This window comes from Oryzias latipes, chromosome 16 (genome assembly GCF_053564925.1).
Source record: "Oryzias latipes strain Hd-rR chromosome 16, Olatipes_Hd-rR_3.1".
NCBI lineage: Eukaryota > Metazoa > Chordata > Actinopteri > Beloniformes > Adrianichthyidae > Oryzias > Oryzias latipes.
Genome location: NC_136252.1, coordinates 25,930,668 through 25,957,935, shown reverse-complemented (window position 1 = coordinate 25,957,935; position 27,268 = coordinate 25,930,668). Strand labels below are relative to the sequence as shown.

The 27,268-nt window shown below is 39.1% G+C and overlaps 1 protein-coding gene across 4 annotated transcripts; it reads left to right on the top strand.

The window, feature by feature from the left end:
* Positions 1-13,656: 13,656 nt before the first annotated feature.
* Positions 13,657-26,902, top strand: LOC101168814 (Scm polycomb group protein homolog 1). 4 transcript variants are annotated; one of them, XM_078933623.1, is made up of 17 exons: positions 13,883-14,456; positions 14,555-14,598; positions 15,468-15,545; positions 15,698-15,775; positions 15,868-15,941; positions 16,026-16,260; positions 16,491-16,579; positions 16,730-16,973; positions 21,760-22,004; positions 23,051-23,236; positions 23,441-23,567; positions 23,673-23,873; positions 23,973-24,143; positions 24,514-24,630; positions 25,165-25,296; positions 25,919-26,052; positions 26,185-26,902. In XM_078933623.1, the coding sequence occupies exons 3-17, from the start codon at positions 15,521-15,523 to the stop codon at positions 26,302-26,304; spliced, it is 2,178 nt and encodes a 725-aa protein (XP_078789749.1). In that variant the 5' UTR covers positions 13,883-14,456; positions 14,555-14,598; positions 15,468-15,520; the 3' UTR covers positions 26,305-26,902. The 4 variants fall into 4 exon arrangements, with proteins under 4 accessions (XP_004078330.1, XP_011483918.1, XP_078789749.1 ...); XM_078933622.1 differs by having other exon boundaries at positions 16,727-16,973; XM_004078282.5 differs by lacking the exon at positions 14,555-14,598 and having other exon boundaries at positions 13,657-14,456.
* The last annotated feature ends 366 nt before the right edge of the window (positions 26,903-27,268 follow it).

The following is a 27,268-nucleotide window of genomic DNA, read 5'->3' as shown; positions in this document are numbered from 1 at the left end:
TGGATATTACAGAGGAGTGGACCACAGAGGGACCAGGCCCACAGCCAACAGACAGGCCCTACTCATAAATTCTCTCCACACTGACGCCTCTCCCCTCTGCCTCTGTGTCTCCCTGCCTTCATCACTTCGCCTTTTCTCTTTTCTCCTCTCCGTGTGAGTTCATCTGCTTTGTCATGCTCTCTGGCTTTGTACTCTTTGCCTGCTAATCAGAGTTAACCAAAGACATGCTACAATTTTTGAAACACATAGAATTACAGTTGTCTCATGTCAGCATTTTGTAGCCAGCTACTTGAAGGCCTGGACCTTTGAACTAATTCACTGACAGATGTTCCATATACAACTGTGGCATTGAAACCCACATTATAACACTCAAATGTGCTTAAATGATCCATATAACCCATTTCCAGAAATGTGGAAAAATACTTAATCAATTACACGTTCAAAGTCGTGAGAAAAACAAGTTTTGCTGCTCTGGATGGTACGACAATACAGGTGGAGGCTTTAAAATTCTGGGTCAATGACTCATTAGCTACAGTCAAATCAAATCTAAAAGTGGGAACATGCTTTTAATGTGAAATTTTGAATATCTCAGACCAAGAAACCTCTACACCTGTATAGACCCTGTCCTCACGAAGGGAAAACAAAGTGTATAATATCAGAAGCCTCCTGACTACCAGCAATGCAAATGTGTCCTCTATAGAGGACATTTCTAAACCTTAATATCTCCCAACCCCTGCATTCTGTTGAATTACCTCCTTTTAGTGTCTACAGAGGACATTGGGGGCTTTTCAGTGACACCAAACGTGAAGGGATGCAGCCCAGGGAATTGTAGTTTTTGGTGGATTCAAAACAAATTTGGCTGGACAAATCTTCTTTGGTAGTCAGAAGGATAAAAATCCAGTTTAGTCATGCTGCATGCAAAAAAATGTTACCATTCTGGTGAGCAGATTAACAAATGGAATTCAATGAAACAAAAAGAGAATTCTGATTAAAAATATGAAAAATAAACATCAAAGTGATCATCTGTTCAGTATACAAGTCACTGTTGATGTTTGGGAGAGAAGTACCATAAGCCTCTATTTTATGGTGCTGACTGTCTTTTATTTTTGTGGAAAACCCTGAGCGTTTTAGCAGGATGATGTCAGACCTCATTTTGCACATCTTACAAAATATGTTTTCAATTTCAAGACGCATTGCTGGTATCTTAAATTTGATGTCTAAATGTCTTTGTGTAGGTCTTAAAGACCCACCCCAATTAAAATGGTGTTTTTGGAGTTTTTAACATGTCTTTGTTGTATTTTTCTCATGATGGAGGACATATATAAAGAAAATTAAAATTAAGATTGCATTTCTGAGTATTTCTTTATTTAAATCGCTGTGAATCAGGAAAAGATGAAAAAATGCAGTTGCAGATGTGACATGGAAGTTACAATGGCAAGCCATAAGCTTCCTGCTTCAAACTATTCTGATACATCTATTTGCAGATAAATAAATCCATATACGTCTTGGTTTTCCTCGTCTGAGCTGGCATCTGCCTCAAACTGTACTGCTGGTTAGCTCCAATATTGCATTTTTGTTGCACAGCTAATATTAGGTGGGGGCTGTGAGGGTCTGTAAACTTGCAGGATTGCAGATAAAGTGTATGATGGAAATGGGGGCAGGCTTACTCAGTGCAAACAACACATAGGCCAATATTCTAATGCTCTGCATGAACTAGATCCTAAAAAACAGCACAGCTTTCTTTTTTTTTTTTTTTTGCCTAAAAATGGCATAATCAGAATTAAAAGGTCATTGGAAATACATTTAAAACAGATCAAAAGACAATCGGAGTGGGACTTTAAAATGATTCAAAGTTAATTGTATATACCGGTATATTATTATATAAAAATATTTAGGTTGATGTTAAACAACAAAAACAATACCACTCTTATTAGTTGTCAGTATAATTCTTTATTTCATTTAATTTATTTGAGAGCTTTAAAAACATTAAAGATTAACAGGAAATAGTCAACTGTCTTCTGAATCTACCATCAGTTTTTCCTTCCTTTCAGTATCCCCCTTGTTTTTACTGTTTCTGTCTGCAAGACTCTCCCTCTTTTATTTCTTTTTTAACTTACTAAGGAATGTTTTTTCTTCTGTGCATTTCTGCCACGTATTTTACGGACGTTCCTACAAATGGTGCCTTACAATGACTGACCTTGGTGTAATTCAAAACCCTCTTGATGGACTCCGGTTTGTTCTGATTTCACCTCTGCCTCACTTTGACCTTGTGCAACGTCCATTTGCGTGTATTTCCTTGAGTCCATAAGCCCCTAAAAGCTTGCCTCTGACCACAAAAAAGAAGCAAACATTAGTTTAGAAGTGTTTCCAAAAAAAAGGGAAAAAAACTGAAGGTTACAAGATTTACTTTACAAGTCGTGACTGTCCTCTATTTTGTCGCATTATCATAAGTGTATGCTGACTAATCATTGATGAGCTTTGATCTCAAAAGCTGATTAAGTTGTTTTATTTTTGGTCCAGTATCTTACGAGTGGGAATGTACTTATTTTTTTATGTAAATATTCTATATTTCGGATCAAATAAAGTTTTTCTTAACCAAATTTTCATTAAAAAAGACACTGTAATACACACTGACCAAAATAAAACCAAATATGATTTTTGAAAAAGGAAGAAAAATCCAAAATGCAAAAATATAATTACTGAAACTGTCATGCAATAAATGATCAACAATAAAAAGATGTTTGGGATTTGACCACAAAGATGAGAAAGCCTACGAGGGAATCCACAGATACACAAAATTAAAACGTAACTCAAAAATTAAAGGCTTTTTTAAAGCACAGAAAAACACACAGACTGAATTGAACATGTTTCGTCATCTTTTTTGCCCTTTTTCCTACAAGCTTGTTTTTTTTCCAAACTGGTTCCAATTTAAAAAATAAAGCTATCTTAATGTTGTCAGGCTGCACTTTCAGTCTATATGAACATAGTCTAAAATTTGACAAGTTTAAAATAAATTTAAATTCATAACTCGCTATTACAGATTTTCTTAATTTATTGAGCATAATTAGACAAATTAAATTATTTAATGTCTAATATATCTTTTATTTCACTGAATCTCCCTCACATGGATAATTCAAAAGCAACAGTTCTTGTATGATTCCTGATCATTTTTGTTTTACAATTTGAAACACACTTTATAACACAAACAGGGAAGTTGTGCTTGAACAACGTTTTTCTTATATGTAAACTTCATGCAAATATTAATATGAGTCCTGAAAATATAGCTTAGGAATAGGTCCCTAATTAAATCCTAAAACAAAGGTCAAAGGCCTTTATTGTTCTTCTAAAGCTCCGATAGTTTGTTTTTCCAAAGCCAGGCTAACCACATTTTTGTGTTTGTCAGTTTTTATAATTTACATACCAAACAAAAATGATATCACCTGATGGTTCCCAAAGTGTGGGATGCCGATGCTGATAAGATGACAGGATGGCATAGGTCAACCCCCTCGCTATTCTCCCTCGAATGCCAGCAGGCACAGAGGACACCCAATTAAAGGTCTTTGATTTGCTAGTAAATACGGCCAACAAGCTTTAAATCAAGGAGTTAAACAGAATCAGAGCACGAGCGGGAGAGGAAGAGTCAAGGGAAGTGGCGGAGGCGAAGGGAGGAACTGAGGCTGGGCAAGTTCGGGTGGAGGAGGAAAACTTGGAAGAAAAAAGGGAAACAGAAACATGGAAAAAGAGAGGGAGATTTGAGAGACAGAAGGAAAAGGCAGTATTAATATTCACAAACTCCCAGTGCTTCCTAAATATTTTATTACTTCCAGCTGTTTGATGTTAAGGAGACTCACCAGAGAGCCCCCCCCCCCCCCCCCCCCCCAACTCAGACACACACATGCACACACCAAAAACCCACACAAATAAAAATGGATTTGTTTGCACATCATCACAAAGCCACCCTGACAAGCCCACATTCAAGTGAATGTGGAGACACTCTGGAAAAACCACAAACTCACCTTCACACAACTGGAGCATACTCCGAGATAACTAAACCAGTCTAAACACCCATTACACCGAACACGGCATGTATGTGTAAACTAGAATATACACAACAATACCGTGCATGACTGTTTCCCACACCAGACACCGTGGACTTCATACATTGTTGTACATAACTGCGACACACAAAAGTACAAAACGGACACGCGTGCATAAATGCAATCAATTCAGGGTACATCGATCATAATCTGCCTTTCACACTCATTCATTTATATACTGGCTTATTTATTCATTTGTGTATTCATTCTTCATCGCACTGACTTTCTTTTTATTTGCAAGCTGTTTTCCGAGGGGAGCGCAGAAGAACATTCATCTTCTGATGAGAGCAGTCATTAATTCAGAACAGGCCCATCCTTGCTTCTCTTTATCTGTCAGTCTCTTTCTTTTCCCTCTGTCCATCAGACTGGATCTCACGCACTGTCTCTACCCGAAAGTCCATTTTCTCTAACAGTCTGCCTCAAATTCCCTTCATTTCTATTTTTTTATATTCTATATTTTTTGCATCCCTACAAAGAAGACTAAATGTGGCAATGATGAAATTAATCATTTTTAGAGACTGCTTGTGGTTGGAAAAAGGACATTATGAGTTGGGTTTATGCAGTTTGGTTATTAAACTGAGACAAATATATACACTTTTTTTATTTATGCGGATTTCAGAGGTGCACTTCAAAATGTCGACGTTCCACAACCTTGTTCTTTGTTTCTAAAGTCTTGAAACTATGTCGCTGAGTGCACAAAGATTTGTAGAATTAACTGTGACACCTGGCCCAACAGACGGTAGGCAGAAAACCTTTTTGACTCTTTTTCTTTTAATTATTTATTGTACATTCCCTTTCACATTGTTAATCCCCTTTGGCCTCTGGGATCAGGCTCACTAGAAAACCAAACTACGCAATCAAATCAGTTTTTACTATAATCTACTGGTACAACTTTATTAAAATAATAAACATGTCAGACTTTGTTTTACCTCTATGACGAGATTCAACATTTAAAACAACTGGCTGCTGTAATTTTTTTAAATCTTTTTTTTAATTTTGGATACTGTATTAGATCTATAATTGAAAACCTTGAGATCTAAAAGCCTTATAAGTTTTAGCAACTTTGTTCCTTCTCCTATTTGCCCATTTATTGGAAAATGGGGATGTAGTAACCACAAATCTGGGCAAGAAAATAACACCCATGAGGCTAAAAAAACAACTATATATTTACCCAGTGGGCCGCACAGTGGATCAGTGGTTAGCAATGACCCTGGTTCAAGTCCCTGCTTGGACCTTTTTTGCATAGAGTTTGCATGTTCTCCGCGTACATGCATGAGTTTTTATGGGCACTCTGGCTTCCTGTTGTGCAACTACATGCTTCATAGGCTGACTGGTGAATCTGAATTACCCCTAGGTGTGCACATGATTGTGCGAGTGTGTAGCACTGCAAAAGACTGGCAACCAAAAGCTACTGGGTTGGCTCCAGCAGCCCAATACCCCGAAAGAGATTCAGGTAGTCTTGAGGATGGATGGACGAACGGACAGATGGATGGATGGTTGAATAAATCCTCCTAAACTATACAACAGTTACACACCTTGTCCATCTCTTATGCAGATCGTTACCAACCATTGACTGTAAGGCTTCTTTCAGGAAACTACAGTGCAATTGAGTTAAAAGGATAAAAGTAAATAGTAAGTCAAAATTACTCTGTATGTAAAAGGAGACATTTTGGGGGAGTTGTGCACTTCACAATGGCTTATTTTAATATGAAGATGTTCAGGACTCCTAATTAATTTTAACTATTTTATTCATCAAAGAATATAAAGAATACAAGAACATCTTTATACAAGCACAGCTTACTGATGTAGTTCCATTTTTTTAAAACTAATCTTCTCCGCCTCTTGTAATTGTTTCCATTTAAATCCTGATTTTAATGTTTTGTTTTAGATTCATGACTGGCTCAGAAAAGTTAGCAGAACTAACTTTCACCTTTCTTTTTGCTGTTCTGAAAACGTTCATGTACGTTCCGACTCATATTCCCGTCTCCTCTCTGCCTCCACGGTTTGCTTCTGATCCATCTAACCCCCCCCCCCCCCCCCCCCCCCCCAACCCACCCCCAACCCACCCCCAAGTTCCCAAGCCTGTTAATCAGCAGATTGTTAATGAAGGACCGAGTTCAAAGCAGAGACAGTGGAAAAGACAGGAAGAACAGGCACAGAGTGATGAGAAAGGGAGGAGTTTGGACCAACTGTCTGTTTGTCAAAACATGTCCACCCGTCTGTCTCTTTGCCTGTTATCTTCTCTGATGTGAGTCCCTCACTGGGCTCTCCATGAGGACCACAACACAGCAGTTGCTCCACAGGCTTCCCTTTCATGTTCTATTAAATTTGAGCGAGAAAGGAACAGACAGACAGTAAGGAGAGAGATTAATTACATGTTTCAATAATGGAGATTAATTAGTATTATTTAAAAATTGACAGTATCAACCAGCATTTGTTAGATGTTGTGAAACTCTTGCTGCAAATGGGAATCTCTTGTGTCACTGCTGCATTTTTAAGCTTCATGATCTTAATCATACATACCTCTACACCAGTATTTTTCTTTTGCAATACCTTAAAAAATCTCATCCATGGGTGATGATGGATCACACCTCCTTTAATCAAATGTACAAAAGAGGCAAAGCCAAATTTCTTAGCTTTAACACCTAAAAAGGCTAAAGCAAGGTATTGTTTTGCACGGAATCATTCTTCATTTTTAAACTTATAAGAGGCACCACTGCACAAAATAAGCATTTTTGAATGCAATGAATTGCAAATTATGACTTTTTTTTCAAACAGTAAAGACATTTTTACTCTAAACTACTACAGTTATTACAGTAACAGTGTCACTTAATGTTTGTTTAGACTTCAGTCCAAGGTAAATGTGGAATAATACAAAAAAAGAACTATTATCACCAATACTGTATTTTAATTGTTAAATAATCCGTTTTCATTGGATTCATGGCCAATTTAAACATTTCCTGAAGGGAGTCCTTGAAAATGAATGCTCACTCTCAATGGACCTGCTTTGTATATAAAAAGAGGTTAAACATTTTTAAAATATTGCTTCACACAGAGTTCTGAACAAGAAAAAACAAAAAAAAAAAAAAAACCTTCTGAGAAAAATAAAAAAATGCATTTAAAGCTGCATGGTAGAAATATCTGTTGGAAATGAGAAATGACTTTTAAAGACTCTCAAATTATTTTCTAGCATCAGGATAAATTTGAAAAAGATCTTGTTTAATTCCTTTGGAGCAGCACAGCAGGCATGCTTACAAACTTCACCGGGGAATGTAGAAGCAACCAACCTGCTGTTTCTTAACAACAACCTTATGATTATACTACAGTGCTCTGTTCCACAGGCTTGTTTGCTGTACATCAGACTAATCAATCTTTGCTGCTGCAGAAGGACTCGTTTAGCATTTTTGGTGCTGCCGAAGTTCATCCTATGTCTTTTGAGAGGAATCAAGGTTTATTCATTTAAGGGAAGTCTTGCTATATACTTAAAGGAAATTAGACACACTTGCAATCAATGAGTCCTACAATCTTTGAAAAACTAGTCTTTGCTCTCCAGACAGACAAAAAAAAACAGGAGGGACTTGACAGAACATGAACTTGAAAATCTGTTCACCACAAGAAGACTTCCTTCTTTTTGAACATCATAACATTTCCTGAAATGTATCAAAAAATGCACGTGAGAGCAGACCAAAGATGAAACTAAAACTAATCAAAATAAAGTGTACTCTTAAAAGATATGTTCCTGAGACTTTTATTCTTTTTGAGTCAAAACGACAATGAAGAAAAAAGCGAAGTGTGCCCCTTTTCTTCCTTTGTACTCTTGGATGTAAATAGGCACTCAGCAGTGGAATCAAAGTTACATACAAAATGATGCTTATAGTTTAATATAACTCATGCACAAAAAATAGAATAAGCTTATTTCTGTCATTTAAAAAAAAAATTAAGTTATTTAACTTCTGCTGTCTGCACAGAACATAAGGAACAGGTCATGTGACAAAAAAATGATCATGCAAGAAAGAGACTGAAACTCATTAAAATCAAGTTTCCTTTATTGCATGTCATTTGTTTGGCAATTTACTACAATAAAACAATACGACAAAAAATGTTTGTTTTAGGCTTAGTCTATCCTTTTTTGCAAGTGTACAAAAAGCGCATTTTTGTGGATTTGTTTTTGGTGGCCAAACAGTATCTCTAAAACCAGCTTGATAAAATCTTCAGACAACTCTACACTGCAGTCCAACGTCTCTGTTTTTAGCAGCTGACTGCTGACTAGTTGCAGCAACACAGCATTGCAGAAGTTCAAATTCTCTGTGTGTGGCTAAAAATTCAGATTTCTAATATTTAACAAGCAGGACTATCCTTTAAAGCCGCTTTATTGATCTTAAAAGAGTTGTCTTTTTTTCCACATAAACTCCATATTAAGTCCTTGATGTGCTCTTACGCCTTGAATCTGATATAGACATGAGGTCTTTTATGCTAAGCATCATCAACAATGTTAAGTAGCTGAACTTCCTTTCATTTCAGCTTCGTGCATAGGGTAAGTTTGTGTAAGTTTGTCAGACGCACGAAAGTAGCAAAATTCCCGGATGAACTCTCACAAGACTGAGATGATAGAAGTGAAGAAAAACTAAACAGCGGGCATCCGCCTCATACTTGGCTCTACAGGGTGCATTTGTGCGTGCGGGTCCATGCGTGCATGTTAGTCTGTGTGTATTTTAAGGGTGTTTGTGTATCTTTTCTCCATCAGGACCCCCAGATCAAAACCGCAGCCCACTCTCCCTCCCCATGTCTCTCTGTTTCTTCATCTCCCCACCCCCTCTCTCATTAAAAACTGCAGGCCCTGGCTTCTAATTAAATCCCACTTGAAAAGTCTTAAAGTCAGGCTCAGATTGATTCAATTTGCATTTCTGAACAGAGAACATTGCCTAAAAGGATTAATAAATTGGACGAAAAAAATGCCTTCTTTCTTTGCCATGCCGTCAGAGCTTGTAAGACAACATCCAAAGAGAAATATCCACCCTCAACAAACGTCTATCCAACATATGCTTTTGCTCTCTCTGCAGCATGTCCCTCTTAGGATGCCAGCAGAGATGAGAGGTGTGTATCAGGACTGTGTGTCTGTGCATGCATGTTCTTGTCTATGGCGAAGGATGAGGGCATGAGTCCTCTGAGCCTCAGTTAGGAAGGAACACACACAGTCTGCCTTTCTCTGTCTGCACGTGTGTGTCTAAGCATTTGTCTGTGAGAGGGGTGACTTTGTTGCAGCGAGCCAATGTGCTGGAAGTGACAAGCAGGCGCAGTGGGAAAAGATCTTCGCTGCTCAGACTATATGAGCAGAAACAGGCTGCGGTGGTGGAGCCATGCCATTGGCGAGGGAACGTTTACAGCAACATGTCTGGAAATCAAGAAACACATGCCAGCTATGAGAGCCATATTCACTCAAATGAAAAGAGCAAAGGCAATTCATTCCGAACAGACAGAGTCTGACACCGCTGGTGAAAGAAGACGGCAGCAACTGGAGGTTTCATTGACAAAAATGAAAAGTCAAATAATCTGAATTTTTTTTTGTGCCTTTTTTTAAACTAAAATTCATCTTGATTTTTTCCCCCCAAGAATTTCTTCGTAAAACGTCTCTGGAACATTTTTTTAAACAAATTAAAAGTTGCAATTTACATCTGGAATCTGAATCTGCTGGATTTTGAGCAAAAGAACAAAAGTAACTCTGGATACACGTCTGAGCAATTCTACTTTTCTTGTCTGTATAACACATATCACGTGGTGTTTTGCCTTTGTCTTGTAAAAGCAGTTCTAAACCTACCATGCCGCTTCAAAAAAGTGCATTTTGCAAAACAAATCTTCACTCGGAGCAAACATGATTTGTGTCACGTTTCTTTAACACAAAGAAAGAGAGATTTATAGAGAGCAGACTGCTGAATGGAAAACACTGTCACTATTATTTGCTAGTCAAACCAGCTTGTATTATGGTTGATGCACTTTCATAGACATCCGGTGGCTCAGTGGTTGAAGCCGTTTTTTTTTTCTTTTTTCTCTTTAATAAAGAAGCCACATGGAGACCCGGACAATTAGACTTGTTCTCAATATGCAGTGGGCATGGCACGACACTTGGTTTGTCTATAATTACAGCAATGCGGTCAGAGATATTACAATTTGATTAGTTACTAAATGTGTCTGACACAGACCTCTTTAAAAACGAAGCTAAGTACTTTTCCACAATCAAAGACACATTTTATGACGAAAAAATACTCCAATATAAAGCCTAATCGGGGTAAAAAATAAAAGTTTGAGAGATTATGAATGATAGTGACAGCTAGAGATGATGATAATAGCTGCTGTCCTGTGGTGAAAGGAGGGCTCGAGGAAGGGAGAGCATCCCTGTCAGAGAGTTGGGTCTGTGTTTTAGCAAAGACAACAGTGACCCCTAGTGATGCTCACTGATATATTTTCAAAAAAATAAAATGTACAAAACCCTTGATTCGTATGGATGCACCAGTGTGTAAACATTTTTGGTATGTATAGACTGCATTTGGCATAAGTGGGTTTCTGTACAAATAATGGAGTCATGTGAAATCTCTTTATAATTGCATATTCATAAGTGTTTTATACCATGTGTTCATAAATGCACGCGCATAGAGTGTGATGGTGCCTGTTGCAGCGTTAGTGCCTAGCAAAATGGGGCTTCCTTTGAAGCAATGAAGGCTGACAAGCGTGAAACAGGTCCAAGCAGGCACGTGGGCGCTGCCAATTAACTCTTTTCACCGTGTGAAACCAAACATAATTGCCTTGTGTGCATGGGGCCAATAGGCCGTGGTCTGCCCAGCGTAGGCTAAAATGGGCATTAGTGGTTCTGCCAGGTGACCATTACACACAACTGAATTGCTGGGTGTCTCTTCAAATCACATAGTTACAGTTGCTACCCTGATCTAATTGGCATGATATTCCCAAATGGCCCCTAATTATAATTTTTCACACCATCACAGTTTATCAGGGACATCTTTATAGATATTGTACTGTTCTACCTTTGGAACACTGCAATGGCAAAGCGGCTTTTTTTCTAAAATGCTTTGGCTCTAATTTACCTCCAGTTTTGTTATATGTAAACATCATATTTGGGAAAGTGGACAGGAAATCCGATTTTTACCTCCTATTTTTTGTTCATTTTCATCACGGTTATCTTTGGAGAAAAAAAGGCTGGGAATTGTGTTTGATATGTTATGCTATAGACATGCTACAAACTGAAGAAACCATGCTGATTGTGGGGGTAAAGCTATTTGATTACCAGATCTGCACCGAGGTGAAGGCAACAATACAAAAATACCGTCTTAATAGGAGACATAAATCTTCAGTCTTTAATTTGTTATAAGAGGGAATATAAATTAGTTCAAAAAATTCTACTGTCAACTTTTTTCTGAATATTTGTTAATCGCGTAACGTGTGGAATTGTGCATCTAACCCAGAACTATTCAATGCAATGGTTAAATAAAATTTAAAAATAGGCATAAATAAGTTTGAATTTAGTTCATTAAGACTAATAGTTTTTTTATTGCTAAAGAACTCATGAACCTAATCTTTACAAAATGACAACCCAAAAAATTCTTAGAGTTGCATTAAAATAAATCCTGAAGTTTGGTACAAAACGATTATTATTTTCTATAATTGGCAAATATTGATAAACCACTTACTTTTTTAGAGGATGAAAGGTTGAGGAATTTGACTCTTGGGTCTTTGCAAATGCTAGAATTACCGTCATAAAATTTGAGTTGCTGCTCCTTTAAATTAGTGCTTTTAAAAAAACATTCACATATGTAAATACACTATGTACAACATACACGTATGCATTTAAATGTACAAATTTAGAGGTAAAAAAGTGGATACAAGTGCAGAGTTTTACTCAGTGAAACTGGTTTTATTTCACATAAACAGACAGATCTTGTCCATTAAATTTTGCTCTGGGAAAGAAACTTTTTCTGTCTACTTCTCTTGGTTCTATACACCAACCTAAAATCTCATTCAGATGGTTGCTGGGATGAGAGAAGTCCCGATTTTGTGTTCAGCTCTGCTGAGGAAGTGGGAGGTAGTGATGTCCTCCGTGGCTGAGCGGAGCACCCTGTGATTTTCTAGGCCATGTTGATCACTCTCTGCATATCTCTCCTGTCTGCTGCTGAAGTCCCCGCCTGCATATCACGCTGTGTAGCTGTACATAGGGATGTTCCCTATAGTGGCTCTATAGATTTGTCACCAACAGCTCTGGTTCTTCCTTCCCAACACCCTCATGAAGTGGAGTTGTTGCTTGGCCTATTTTTTTCTGCAGCCGTGGTATAAGCAGTTAAGAAAAGGTTGTCTGAGAGCTGCACGATCTTTTCATGCAGTCTCTGTTGATGCAGAGAGAGGCTGGGTCCATGCCTCCCCTCTTGAAGTACAGAATGATCCTTCATATGTTGTCATTTCAGTGGCACACCAACAATCTGCAAACCTTCATCCCTGGAGTTGGAGACATCGTCTTGGAAAAGCCTGACCACGGTGGTGTCATTCAAAACTTAACGACAAAAGTAGTTGAGATGGGTTGGAGGATGTTGATCTCTGTAAAGGGTGAAGAGGAAAAGATTAAATACCAGGGGTATCCAATTCCAGGCCTCAAGGCCGGTCTCCTACAAGTTTTACAACCAAACCTGCCATTGAAGCTTCTTATTGGCTAAACCCAAATGATCCAGGTAAACAGCAGCACACGAGGTAAGATTTCTGGAAAAGTAGAAGGGGGCTGGCCCCTTGAAGCCTGGAGTTGGACACCCCTGTGATTTATAAAGCGAACCAGCTGTGGATCTGAGGATAGACGAGAAGTGGAGGTCAAGTTTGACAGGTCATGCCTGATCAGTCAGAGAGTCCTTAATCCACTAGCAGATGAACAAGGAGAAGCCCAGATGCAGACGTTTCTGCACCAAAATTACAGGAAAGATGTGATTGCAGGCTGAGATGACATCTAGAAAAACCAACCTCCCAAAGCTCCCACAATGCTCCAGATAATGCATCACAGTGTGGTGAGCTGTGGTAATTGTATTAAAGGTAGTCTGGTTTGCTCTGCAGCAAACAAAAAATGGTCCAGAGCAGGTGATGAACAGTTTTTTTTTTTTAAAAAAACCTTGTGAGCCCTGGAACAGTGCACCAGGTGTGTAATTGTTCAGACAGTCCAATGATATCTTTTTAGACCAGCATGATGGATGAGGTTTTGAGGCAGGTTTTACTGTGTTGCATTTCTTTAAAAAAAAAAAAATTAAAACAAATAAAAAGTTGTGGGCAAAACTCAGTTTTCCCCAAATCTCCAGTATATTTAAAATTTTTACATTTAATATTTTGTTACACGGTTAGATTAAACTCGTGTAATTTTCTTAATCTGGTGGGTGGGATTGTGTACTTTTGTCTTCGAGTTGAGTTTTTTTTTTAAGAATGTGCTTGTAATACTGTTTAATGTCGCTAGGGGGTGTCGTTCCCCACCTCTCCAATACTAGTCTCGCCCGACTGAGAGACTGACCAGAAATCCCCCCCCCCCCCCCTTCTAATCGGATGAAAAAAATAAATGGCGGACGAGCGCGTAAACATAAGACACAAATAAACACGTTACAAAGCAAGGTAAACATAATCGATTAGACCAAGAAAGGCATGACAGGTGTCTGGCTGCAATGTAAGCCTGGCCTGCCGCTAAACTCTCCATGCTGTTTCGCTCAGGGTTTCCTAATGCTAATGTTTGTAATCAGGTCAACGAGCTAGCATGCGACCTAGCATGCTAAACTAGCATACAGGGCGCATTTGCGTATGTTTGTGTGCATGTTGAACGTAAAAGGCGTGCATGCCGCGTTTCCTCAGTGCCTTTTTATATTTCATATTTGAAGGTCCCCCTTAAAGAAAAATAATAATAATGTTACTGTTATCCCACAGCCTTCACTTAAATTAATATTTCATGTAAATATAATCCGTCGAGGGCGGAGGAGGGGTCGCGTGCGCTTGAGTTGCTTTGTGTGTTATGAATGGGGCTCCAAAACATCCAGGAACTTGAACCTTGCATGACGGTTTTCAATAACTGCGTTTTATGTAAATGTCGCAAAGAGTGGACGTTTTTATTTGTCTTATTTGAAAGGCGAGTGTAGCAGGGGGAGGACGGGGTACCTGCCCGGGCGCTCTCGTGCTAGTAGTAGTAGTAATCTATTCGTTACAATCCGTGCTGCTTAGTTAGGAAAACGAGGAGCGGGTCGCTTTAATTTGGACGCCGTCCCCCCTTGACGGTGGAAAAAGGCGCACTTCTGTGTTCATCCCAAAAGAAAGAATGGTGGAAAACGGTTATGAAGTTTTAAGGTAAGCCTTTTATTATTATTATCATCATCTTCCTCATCTCTTAGTTATTAATGAGCCATTTTTTATATCTCAATTCATCTCCGCCTCGTGTTTTCAAGAAAACAAATCACGCAACAGACCTCGTTATTTTTAGGCAATTAAGGTAACCTTTTTTTAATTATAAATTTACTGAAATATTTTGCAGATGATCCACCAAGTGTCTGTGTTTTTCATTTTCACCCCTTTTTCTAAGTTATTTTCTTTCTTGTCAGCGCTGTTCGCTAATTATTATTATTATAAGTGTTGGATTGTTTGAACATTTTCCAGCAGTAAAAACTGAGTTTTAAAGGTCAGAGTTGAATTAGACTCATTAGGCACATCAGTCTGATCCAGTGACATGTTTGGGTCAGAGGTTGGTGTCAAAACAAGCTCTAGAAATATGACAGGAAAGATGAGCATTTTACATCAGTTTCATGTGCAATTATACACAGAAAATAAATGTAACTATCAACCTATTTGATTGTCTGTGTGGGTATCTTTATTTCAATGTTTACTAAATCTGCACTTAAAACGATTCTTCTTTTTCATATCGTACGTAAGTTCAGAAGAATCACTTTGTCCTTTAAAATAGTTATTAAAACTTGTTAGATTTGCTCTTTTTAAACACAAATATTTCCTTTTTGTTGTGACAGTTCTTAGCATTTGCATTTACTCCTGCTTTGCCCTTTTTTCAGTCAGTCTGTAAAAGTTTCTATTGTCTGTATAATAGATTGCAGATAGTTTCACAAGTTTTTTTTTTGTTTGTGTTTAAGAATATTTGTGCACTAAGAAACACATATTGGTTCAAATTTTTCTTGATTTCTTTAAAGTTAAAAAAGTAGAATATCATCTGAAAGATAAAAAAAAAAAGCCATATGTTTTTAAAACTACAAGTTTGTAACTTCCAGGTGACATTTGGGTTGTTTACGTCTGTCCTGTTGTCATACAGATGTTTGCTCTGTCCAATTAGTCACGAAGCATTTTGTGTTTTAGTTTTTCTTAAGATCGGAGGCCGCTGGCGTTTTGTCGGTCAGTTTGGTTGGAGCATGAAGAAACCTGTGCCACAGAAAGGTCAGACTCTCATGTTAGCTGCTTCCTTTTCCTGGTTCCTTCTGAGCAAAGAAGACTTTCCAGCCGACCTCTGACGTCTCCCTTTGAGCACTGATGGAGTCGATAAATAAGAAAGTATTTGTGGCTTATCGTGTCTGTCTTTGCCTGTTCAGCCACCGAGTGGAAAGATACCCAAAAGATCAAGCATGCGCGGAGTGGGCGACCCTCCCGAGTGCCCTCACAGTACCAGGGTGAGCGGCCATAAGCGGGCACTTGTTTAGATTACATTTAACGTAAAAAGAAAACGAACGGATCAAAAAAATATGTTTAACTCTGTTTTCAGCGGAGCATTTTTGTTGGGAGAAATACCTGAAAGAGACAGGAGCTATTCCAGCCCCCCCATCGTGTTTCAGACAGGTAAGCAGGCGTTTCTTGGTTAAAGCTCAGTTTTTCCCCCCGCTTTTGCTAAACTGCTGTCGCATGTCTGTCGCCACCAACCAGAGCCTCACACCCCCGGCTAACGAGTTCAAGGCCGGGATGAAGCTGGAGGCCCAGGACCCGCGCAACACCACATCCACCTGCATCGCCACTGTGGTGGGGCTGACGGGTTCGCGCCTGCGGCTGCGCTTGGATGGCTCTGACAACAAGAATGACTTCTGGCGCCTGGTGGATTCCTCGGAGATCCAGCCAATAGGCAGCTGTGAAAAGAGCGGAGGCATGCTGCAGCCACCACTGGGTAAGAGGGTATTTGGGTTCACTCAAACAAGAGCTTTCCCCTCATCACTGATAAAACAGAGTTCATTTTCTGCTCTTGTTAGTAACAATTGTAGTCCTCTAGAGGTCACTGCACGCACACTTACTGCATCCATTGAAGGCAAAAAGCCTTTTTACTTCACCCACTTTTTCATTGCTATCAGCAAGCTCGTCATCATGATTGAACCCATCCTAAAATGTATTCCTTTACAGGTTTTCGTCTGAATGCATCCTCTTGGCCCATGTTTCTGCTGAAGACTCTAAATGGCGCTGAAATGGCTCCCCCTCGCATTTTCCATAAGGTACCTTTACAAAACTTGGGTCCTCCAAAAATGTTATATATATATATAAATAATATATTGTGGTCTGTGTTGCACAACAGAGATCCAAAAGTGTGTTAGCTACTGCATGACGCATGCTTGTATCGTTGATTTTCTGAAACTCCCCAGCAGCAGCCTCCAGCTCCAGAACAGAACTCCTTCAAAGTGGGCATGAAGCTGGAGGCCGTGGACCGCAAAAATCCACACTACATCTGCCCGGCCACAGTGGGCGCTTTGCGCGGTGTCGAGGTGCTGGTCACCTTTGATGGATGGCGTGGAGCCTTTGATTACTACTGTCGCTACGACTCCAGAGACATCTTCCCGGTTGGCTGGTGTACCCTCACTGGAGACAACCTTCAGCCCCCCGGCACCAAAGGTAGGCATCCTAAGAGATACGTCCATCTGTGGTGCAGCACATCAGATAAACCTTTAGGGTTTCGTTTTTCCTTAGATTTTATAGATGTAGTCAGACAGTTACTCCTTATAGCTGGGAAGAAACCTTTTAGCTTTATAGCTCGTCTGTGCAGTCAGACATTTATCTTAGGTGACCTCAACCAAAGGAGTCACTCAGGCCTTATTTACATCCTTATGTGACATGTATTTCTTTATTATAAAGATTTTGTATTCTTTTTATTAGCTTGATAACGTAATTTTTTAGGAAAAAAAACAGGTTCGTAAGATTCTGTGGCTCTAAAGAAATGTCTTTGACTAAATTAAATACAAATGTAAAACCTCTGGATGAAGGATTTTAACGTAATCCAAAATAAAATTACAATTAATTAATTAAAATTAATCCTAATTTTAGAAGAATTCTGCACTTTAGTGTTCTTAAATGCAGTTAATGACTGTAAATCCTAATAGGTAGTAAAACCTTAGCATTACATTAGTGTAAATCTGCTTCAAGACGTTTTATTGTGATTTTTCCTAAATATTATATTTAATGTAAGCTGTAGGAAATCTTACTCTTCAGTTTTGATATGTCTGATTTGTTGATTTTTATTTTCCTTGTCTTAAACAACTGCTTATTCTTAGTTGGATGGACGTTTAAGGCTGTGTCTGAATTCCCTCACCACTCACTATTTTGAACATTATAAAGGGCGTCCGAATCTACTATTCTAAAATCCAGTCCCTTGGAATTTTCCCAAAGATGTTTACTAGATTGACAAATATAGACCACAATGCACTGCGTTTGAACGAGATGCCATTGGGAAAAAAAATGTATGTAAATGTATTTTTTTAATAAATCATCCAGGTTTTCATCATCACAGCACTAGATTCACATTTTACAAATTCAATAGTCTTTGTAAAATGTTCATATTAGGTTTTTACACCAGCAAATGGGTGACGGTATATTTGGGGGGGGGGGAACTAAAACAGTGAGCATGTGTCTGAATTGCATTAAAATCTAGGACACTGGATAATCCCAAACTATTTGGACGTAGTCTAAATGTATTTATGAGAAACCGTAGCTTATTAGTGAGAAATAGAACTGTGTGAGAGGATTCCCATTGTGCTCATTGGTCAGGTGGAGCTAAATCTCATTTATCTGCACAAAGTTCAGCTCCTACTCATCTTCTTTCACATAACAAATACTGTAAGCTGGAGTTTTAGCTACCTGTAAGGATTTAAGTTGCTTTTGGATGCTTTTTTTTGGGTTTTACTCATGCAGCTGTGTCTATTCAACTATTGACTTCAATACAACAATTGAAAACAATCTTCACGTACCACTCGGGGATGTTTATCCTACACAAGCACGACTTTGACATTTAAACAAATCCTTAACTTGGGTTCCAACCTCGCCATTCTGCTGGAGCGCTCTTTAACGTCTCTCTTGGATGAAACCTGTTGGCTCACTTTCTATCAGCTACAAACAGATCAGCTGCTGTGCAGCCATAAGCTGCCATTTCTCCACTCCTTATGTCCTACTTGGAAAATCCTCATCACGTCTGCAAGTGATGGGTTTTACATTCACGCCTCTTGGATCATTTCAATTAATAATTGTTCTTACAGACTTACAACATTCTTATTTAGAAGTGCTTTTATTATTTTCCTTGAGCATTTTGGTTAAAGTTTAATATTTTGCAGATTTCTTTCTGCTTTTCGTCTGCAGCTCTGTGTTTACATTACATCTGAAAATAAACACTGCAGTAATTTTTTCTTGGTTTATCTTAAAATGCGTAAGTTGGGCTATTTCACGTTTTTAGTTTGAAGCAGAAAGAGAGAAAACATTCAAGCAAGAAGTGGAAACGGGGATTATCTTTTACTGAGGTCCATCATCCTCATTTGTAAAATCCAAAGGAGTGAAAGGAAGGAGGAAAGTAGGGAGGCAGGTCTTGTCTTTGGATCCTGCGAGTGTTTTATGAAGCTCTGGCGCTCGCCCAGTTGGCAGAGTGGGTCATGACGTGGTTAAAGCAAGCCTGGGTGCCCCTCCACAGGCCTCCTTTTGGCATCCCGTCTCCCTGAGTCTGATTAAACACCCTGGAAAGAGTCACGCAGCGCGGACAGACGGAGGGAAGCGCAGAAAAAGACAGGCGGCTGTCCTGAAAGGTGGATTATTGACATTGTTGTTAAGCTGTGGGAGGAGGGAAAGGGGGGAGAACAGGAGAAGAGGAGGAGTGGGAGAGGAAGACAGAGAGGGTGAATCTGAGGACAGTGGAGCAGACTTCTGATTTTCATTCGAGGCGCAGGGTGAGTAAAATGAATGATATTTGAAAAGGCGCCGGTGGCTGAGGAGACATGAAAAGCTCCACAGAAGTGGCGGTGGTGTAATAGGAAGCTGGCAGCTTTGTGAACTCCATGAACTCCGTGCACTCAATGAAGGAGACGGAAAACAGGAGGACGCTTGTTATGTTATATGCTCTGCTGTATTTACAAGCCCCGCCATTGATTGTAACCTCCAGCTCTGCACACCTTTAAACATGTTATCACGGTTTTGTCCGCTACATTCAGAATCAATCGGGTATCTTTTTTTTTTTTTTTTTTTAAAGTCCCCCGGTGAAAAGCAGCAGCCGCCCGCAGTCTAAGCTTTGCATTGATTGGTGTGCCAGTGTGAAAGTGTTTAATAAATACAACCCCACAGGCCAGGACCTGTTCTAATGAATGCAACTGCACTTCTAGTAAATCTGTCTTTGGCCTGTTCTGGGGCAAATAGCAGCACAGTTTATTCTGTAGGCTTGCAGGTGCAATTAAACACCAACATTTTGTGATGCTTTCTGCACTGCATCTGTGGAATTTCAACAACAGGCGTAATCAAAAGTTCTGTTTCATGCCTTAAAGTTTGTGTCTGTTGTTTTATGTCTGTCACTGTTCGGTTGGATTGTTTCGTTTGGCTTTATTTAAGCCTGCAACGCCAGTTTAGGCTCATCTCTGCCTTCTCCTCAAACCCAACTTTCCATGTATCCACTAACAGCTGAATGAGCCTGAACTGCCGCGCTTCCATTAATGGAAAGGCAAACACAATCTGCTGAAGCCATTAACAACCTGCTGTGCTGTGTGGTTTCAGCCATCAGGTTCTAACTGCACACATTTGAGAGAAAAACAGTGCGGAGAATAATTTACAATCATTCACATAAAAAAAAATAATCTCAAATTAGCTTTAAAAAAACACATTTTAAAGGAAGTGTTTTACTTTGGTTGATTATTTTTGAGATTTAAAGTGAATCCCCATGTTTCCCTGTTAGGATCCTCTATATACTGTTGGTTTAGAGGGAAAAAACAAATTATAAGTGTTTTTGGATGATCACATGTTTCTACCTCAAACCTAATAGTTCGTGCTGAGGCTTTGTACTGTATTTTCCGGACTATAAGTCGCCCTTTTTTTCATAGTTTGGCAAGGGGTGCGACTTATACTCCGCAGCGACTTATATTAGAAATAAATTGAAATAAATACATTGTTAACCCTCCTTTTATGTTCATTTATGAGGAACAGAGATGATGTTCCTGGCTAAATTTGATGTATGAGGTATGTTAAGTGTTAAGAGTATGTTAAGTGACTCAGAGAATCAGCAAACTTTTTTATACAGTAAGATCTTGAAGGCTAACAACATAATATTCTATTTTCCAATGATTTCATAGATTCAGAAATGCAATAAAAGTGAAAACTGTTTCTACAAATACAGGATGAAAACAGAGTATTAGTTGGCCAATGATGCTTCATGAAAAGAATAAATAAATAAGTATGACAAAGAATTACTGTGAAATTATTAGATAAACAGTCTGTTATGATTGTGTCATATAAGGTTGTGAAAGTCAAAATGCGACTTATAGTCCAGTGCGACTTATCTGTGTTTTTTTTCTACTTTATAATGCATTTTTGGGCTGGTGCGACTTATAGTCCGGAAAATACGGTATTTCTTTGCGTTTTGGCCAATTGAAAAAGGAAAATGTATAATTGTGTTGTTGTTTTTTTGACAGTGATATTAGATTCAATGTCTGTTTACTTGTTTCAGAACTAATTAATGTGATGCAAATTTCGCAATACTCTTGCATTTTCTTTGTTTGTTCTTAATTTTTGGATTTTAATCCATGCCTATTTTGAGATACGAATGTTTCCCAAATTTTGTTGTGCAAAAAGTAAAAATGTTAACTTTTGTGTTGTAAATCTGTATTCTAAAAGGAATCCTGATCACATAAATAGTTTTATTATTTATCATAAAACCAAGTTACCATCATTGTAAAGTTTGCACTCCATTTATTTATTTCCTTATGTCAGGAAAAGTAATTCTACCGATTTTAAAAACCAAAACGGAAGTTTATCATCCATGGATTTCTTCATGCTTTCACTTTGAAAGAGAAACTGTAAGAAAAACGTATGATGCAGAAAAATATTCACACACTTTTGGAGTCTGTACTTTAGATATGTACGGCAATCAAATTCTCTGAGAAATGCCGTTAAAAACTTTTTTTTTTTTTAAGGTTCAACTAATAAAACTTCCTGAATGTTTAGACTTTCACATCTAGTCTAAACACACTGACTTGCAGATATTGTGAGTTATTCTTTTGGTTACTTAAAGAGCTAAAGTTTCATTGAATATGTGTGTGAACTGCAGTAGAAGAGTCAGGGTCCCGTGTCAGAACGACAACTTTAAGATTGTTCAATTTGTTTGTGTTTTTAAATTAATGACACGCATCAAACCTTGACTGGCGTTCCTGGCCATTTTCAGTGGTGCTGCCTAGGAGCCCCGAGACACCAACAGACGGAGGTGTGGAGAACGCAGCCATGAATCCCACCCTCCCGGTGGGCAGACCTCCAGGTCAGAGAGGACGTAAGCCGGGTCGCAGGAAAACCAAGGTGACGGCGCCCTGGGGTCAGAAGGCATCTGACCTGGAAGCGCTGAGCATCCAGCCTGGCAAAAGTCTGGAGCCTGTTAAGATCTCCAAGAAGCGGGGGCCGAAGCCGGGCAGCAAGGTAGGCATAAGGATCGAGTTTTCTGGTCTGGAAAGACATTTCATTTTATCACTCACAAAAAGCTTTTTATCTTTGGTCGATCAAGAGCTCAAGAGCAAACATTGAAATCAGTACTTAGGATTTTTTCTTGGGGTGGCACTCACAAAAGAAATCAACATTAAGAATAACCGTAGATCAAGAAAATACATCATGATGTATTTTATTGTAATTTTGTAAAGTTTCAGTTCAAAAGGTAAGTATAAAGATGACAAATGTTGAGCTTAAAAATGGTTTTGATTTTTTGTTGTTGTTGAGCATTTCTATTTAAGCGCAATTTAAGCTATTTAAGCTGGAACAACAACAAGCGCCAATAAAAACTGTTTTTTTGTAAAAATAAATTTGAAATTGCATTCTGAGTATGTCTTTATTTAAATCGTTGTGAATCATGGGCAGACAAAAAAAATGGCGTCTGAAAAAGGTTGTGTTTGTGAGTCCCTGCTCCGCTCCATTCTGATTCATCTACTGTCAGACAAACAGATCCATGTACGTCTGTATTTTCCATGTCTGAGCTGGAATCCGGCTCCAATATTGCTTACTTTTGTTGCACCAGTAGTGTTAGGTTGGGGCTGTGAGGGGCTGTAAGCTAGTGGGAGAGACTAAACAGATGGATGACAGGAACAGTCCCCCCCACAACTCAGCAACGAATTTCTAATGAACTACTGCCGCTCTGCAGAAACTATGTCCTAGAGAACAACAAAAAAAAATTTTTAAATTTGGGCTAAAACGGCATAATCAAAATCAAAAGAAAGCTGGAAACACTTTTATAATAGATCAAAAGATGACCAAGAGATATTTGTTTCTCCTGTGAGCCTCAGTAAAAACCCGGATAGTCGTAGATTTTGGACACCAAGCTTAAATCTCATTGTTGGAATCAAGTTTAGGAAGAATAAAAGCACTGATCCAATATTCAGTATTGGGAAAGACAATAACTGGAATTTCTGTTGTACTTCAGGACTTTAGTAGCTGAGTTCCCTTTCAAGGAGATCACTGCTGTCTTGTGTTTGCAGATGGGTTGGGCTAAAAGAGCCAGCTGGTTGGAACAGGCCACGGCTGGTCCGGGCCGGCCGGTGACCGGACTCGGACGAACCAGAGGAAGACTGCCGGCTAACTGGGTACAGAGGATAGCCCTGCAGCAGGCCCAGAGTGAACCCATCAAGATCCCAAAGAAAAGAGGGCCCAAGCCTGGCAGCAAGGTAGCTGTCTCAAAAAAGAATACACAAACACTCTTGCTAGTATTATAAAAACCTGTCTTTGTTTACTGTCTTACTGTACTCCTAATGGAAAATCATGGGATTTCCAGATTATTTGAGACTATTTGTTATCTTTTAATATAACACCTGGGTGATACGTTATGACGGAAGGAGCTTTAAGGTCTTTGTGTGTATATACTTGTGCAGAGAAAACCCAAACTGGTGCCTAATCCAGCCCCAACCTCCCCCACCAGCAGCACTCCAGAGCCGGACACCAGCACTGTGCCCCTGGACAACGCCACAATCCCCAACTCTGCTCTGCAGGCTCCCACAGGTAAACGCCATCCACAGACGTGGACGGGAATACTAATCGTCCAAAGCTGATTCACTGGACGTTGTCTTATATTAGTACTGATAGTTTTTGTGTTTTCTCTTAAAGTGTGTGTGTACCTCAACAAGTACGGCAAGGTGGGGCCCCATCTGGACCAGAGGCGCATCCTGCAGCTTCCCGACCACTTTGGTCCAGGCCGAGCCTCATCGGTGCTCCAGCAGTGCGTTCAGGCTTGTGTAGACTCCGCCCACAATCAAGCGACAGTCTTTTCCTGCCTGAAGTCTGGACAGGGAGGTGAAGTCGTATCAGGTAATGCGGATGATTGTGCTGTTGGTGTGGCACGGCACGTGGCGTTGCCCAGGCGACGCGGTTCAGCCTCCTTTTCCGTTGATCGTGTACCTTGTCCAGCCTTCTTTGACCAGCGGCAGCACACCCTGACCCTGCCGACGGTCAGCAGTGTCACCTACGTCCTCCGCTTCCTGGAAAAACTCTGCCACAACCTTCACTGTGATGCCCTCTTTGGGAGCCAGCCTGTAGCCAGAGGAAGTCTGCACTACAACAGCCACTCGTACAGCGCAGGTCAGAGCAGCTGTTGCAGACGCTCACATCTGTGTTTACAGCCAGCCAAGCCTTTAAGCGCCATAGCGATTTGTTTCAGTTGTTGTGCAGGGGAGGCGCTCGAACAGAGTACACCATTGCATTGTCTTCATCTTAAAGTGGTGGTTTTAGACTTTGCATCACTTTCCCTCTCAGTTTTAGCCTGGTTAATTTTCTCATGGGCTTCGTTTAGGGAAGAGCTGACAAACTAAAAAAAGCTTTTTAGGTTTTATTAAATGAGAAAACCATCTGTTCCACTTTAAAGTTTGTGGTTCCACTCATGCGTTGCATCATATATACATACACTTCTTGCTGTGTTGACTCTTTTTTTTGTTTTGTTTTCTTTTTAAAGAGCGTAAGAGTTTTGGAGACCGTCTGACGGCAGAACGAAGCACCAAGCACTTCCTTCAGGATTTCAACAGCCCTCTATCTCAGAAAATAGCTAAACTCCCCAGACTCTCCACTGATGGTATGATATCCTAGAGACTCTGGAACGCTCACTTTTCCCACTCTCGTGTAAAGCTTTACTTTTCTGTTAAAGGAAAGGTGCACCTCTCTGCATTTCAAATGAAACATCTTGACCCAGCTGCTAATGTTCTCCAACTTTTCCCCCTCAGATGGGTTTCTACATAATTAGTGTAAGAATTGTAGAATGATTAAAAAAGAGCGTTCTATTTTCGATGCAGCACCACTTTAATGAAAACCCTTAAGACGTTCATTGTTAATCTTTTAATAATGGAATAAATGCAAGCTCTCTTTAATAAGGTGTGTGAATTTTTAGAAGAGGAGGTTAATTATGCATTCAATGTCCTTCGATTGAATTGGTGCAGTTTTTATAGGTTTATTGTATTAAAAGGGTGAGGTTCTGCTCACAAGTGCCTTGGTGAAGATTAGCATTCACTGTGATCTACCATGACCATGTCTGTGAAGTGGTTAGAGCCACTTCCTATTATTAGTGGATCTTATTTTTATCCTGATTTGTGTTTTGCTGCTTTGTTTACAGGCGAGTCTTTCTCTGTGAACAAGCAAACGGCTGCAGAGCACTTAAAGAAGAGTCCCCTTTTTCCAAATTCTCCGACGCTGTCCCCTGTCCTCAGATTGTCCTCAAAGGTGCTGCATCATAGCAACTCTACAGGTAGAAATCGCCGGTTTCATGTACACTTTAGTCCAGGAGCAGAGTTTGATGTGGGCTTCTGCTCAGCTGCTGCTAGTGTGACTCATCAGTCTAGTGAGGGGAAATTTATAGCTTAATGGTTCGTGTCCCATCTGCATTACTTCAGGTTTTACCTTCTCTATGTAATGTTAATTAAGTTGTTTTCTGTTGAAAAAACCTTTTCTCCTGCTGTTTTCTCTCTCCATCATGGTGAAAATCCTGTTCTTCTGATTTCTGTTCATCCGTAGATCAATGATACAAAATGTTTGTTAGTTTTTGTCATTAACATTGGAACAGAACAATAAATTAGGTGACTATTTTTGATGTAACGATGTTAAAAACCAGCAAAGATTCTTAATTTCAGCCCTTAAATAGCCACTAAAACAGTTGTATTCATGTTTTTATTTATTTATAATACAGCAGCTCCAAACTTTTGGCTGGAAACTAAAGTGTTTTAAGTAGTTTGATCATTTACCCTTACAAATATTAAAATCTTTAAAACTGAGGAAATGTTTTTCCCTCGCGTGAATATGTTTTTGTATTGCGTTTATAATGTAAGTTTCTGACAAATTCTTCTTTTGTTTGGTTTGATTTGTTGGACCAGGATCCGGTAGTTTTAGGGAAAGCCCCAAGCCCAGCAACCAGGATGCAAACCTGTGGACTGTAGAAGAAGTCATGCAGTATATTAGAGACATTGACCCGGTGCTGGCTCCACATGCTGACCTCTTCAGAAAACACGTATGTATCAACCATAACAACTGTTACCATAATAAAATTGGTTGATCGTTCTCGACTTTCATTTTTTGGTCATAATTTGTTAGTCGGACATTTCTGCTGAAAGTAAAAAAAAACAATGTTCCTGTGTTACAGGAGATCGATGGCAAAGCCCTCCTGTTGCTGCGCAGCGACATGATCATGAAATACATGGGTTTGAAGCTTGGCCCTGCGCTCAAACTCATCTTCCACATCGACAAGCTCAAAAAAGCTTGATCCGCTGGTCATCTTCTAACAAAGAGGCTTTCTTCTGCACTCAGTGTTTTTGGGTCCGTTTTCTATTCTCATGGAATGAAGAATGGGCTTTTTTGTGTGTAGCACAATTCAGCTGCAAGGCAGCATGGGATATGTAGTAAGTACCCCTTATCCTTTTTTTAATTTTAGGTTTATTTTGAAGACTCGTGTGGCCAATTCAACTAATAATACGTGTTACAGCATTTTATGCCGTTACATTTAATAAATGCATTTTGTGTTTTGTACCTTTTTAAAAATATTGACTCGTATTTTTCGATGTTTTGTGTTGGGATGGAGAAAAGAAGACACTACATTCATCCCAGTAATTGGGAGTTCTGATTAGTCTGACTTTAAGGCTCTATTTTGAAACAACCAGATCAACTCTTGTGACAGCACTGTTTCATTGAAGAAAAACATATTTTATTTTGAAAATACTGCCAGGTGTTGCTCTTTTTTTAATGTTAATGTTTTTGTACATTTATGTTTGTATTTGTACTTTTTATATTTGATACTATATTATTAGACTCATTGAGGACAGCCTTTTTGTCCCTAACTCTTAATAAATATATAATATTTCAAACATTCATCTTTTTTGTTTTTATTTCACACAGCCAACAGTTTATAAGTTAGTCACTAATGAAAGTTATAGTTTTTTCATGTAAAGATTTAGCGCTGTGCAGTTTATGAACCTGAAAATGTAAAAGTTGTATCTAGTTTGTTAGTTTTTAGAGTCGCCACCAGGGTGCAGCATCGAGCTGTTTTGCTTTCAGTGCCTCGTTTCTGACACGTGATGTCATGGACGCCCTTCTTTCCATCTGTTGGTTTCAGCATGACATATGGTTTATATAAATATATATATTTATGCACACTACATTCAGTTTGTGGTAGTTTCCATAATCAGTGGAATCATTGCTTCATTAACTCTCTACATGTGTAAAATCTGTAC

Coding starts and splice junctions, on each gene's coding strand:
- LOC101168814 (XM_011485616.4), top strand. CDS start 15,521: ATGAAGAAACCTGTGCCACAGAAAG. Junction 23,237..23,440: donor GGCCCAAGCCTGGCAGCAAG/GTAGCTGTCTCA, acceptor ATACTTGTGCAG/AGAAAACCCAAACTGGTGCC. Junction 24,144..24,513: donor CAGCCACTCGTACAGCGCAG/GTCAGAGCAGCT, acceptor TTCTTTTTAAAG/AGCGTAAGAGTTTTGGAGAC.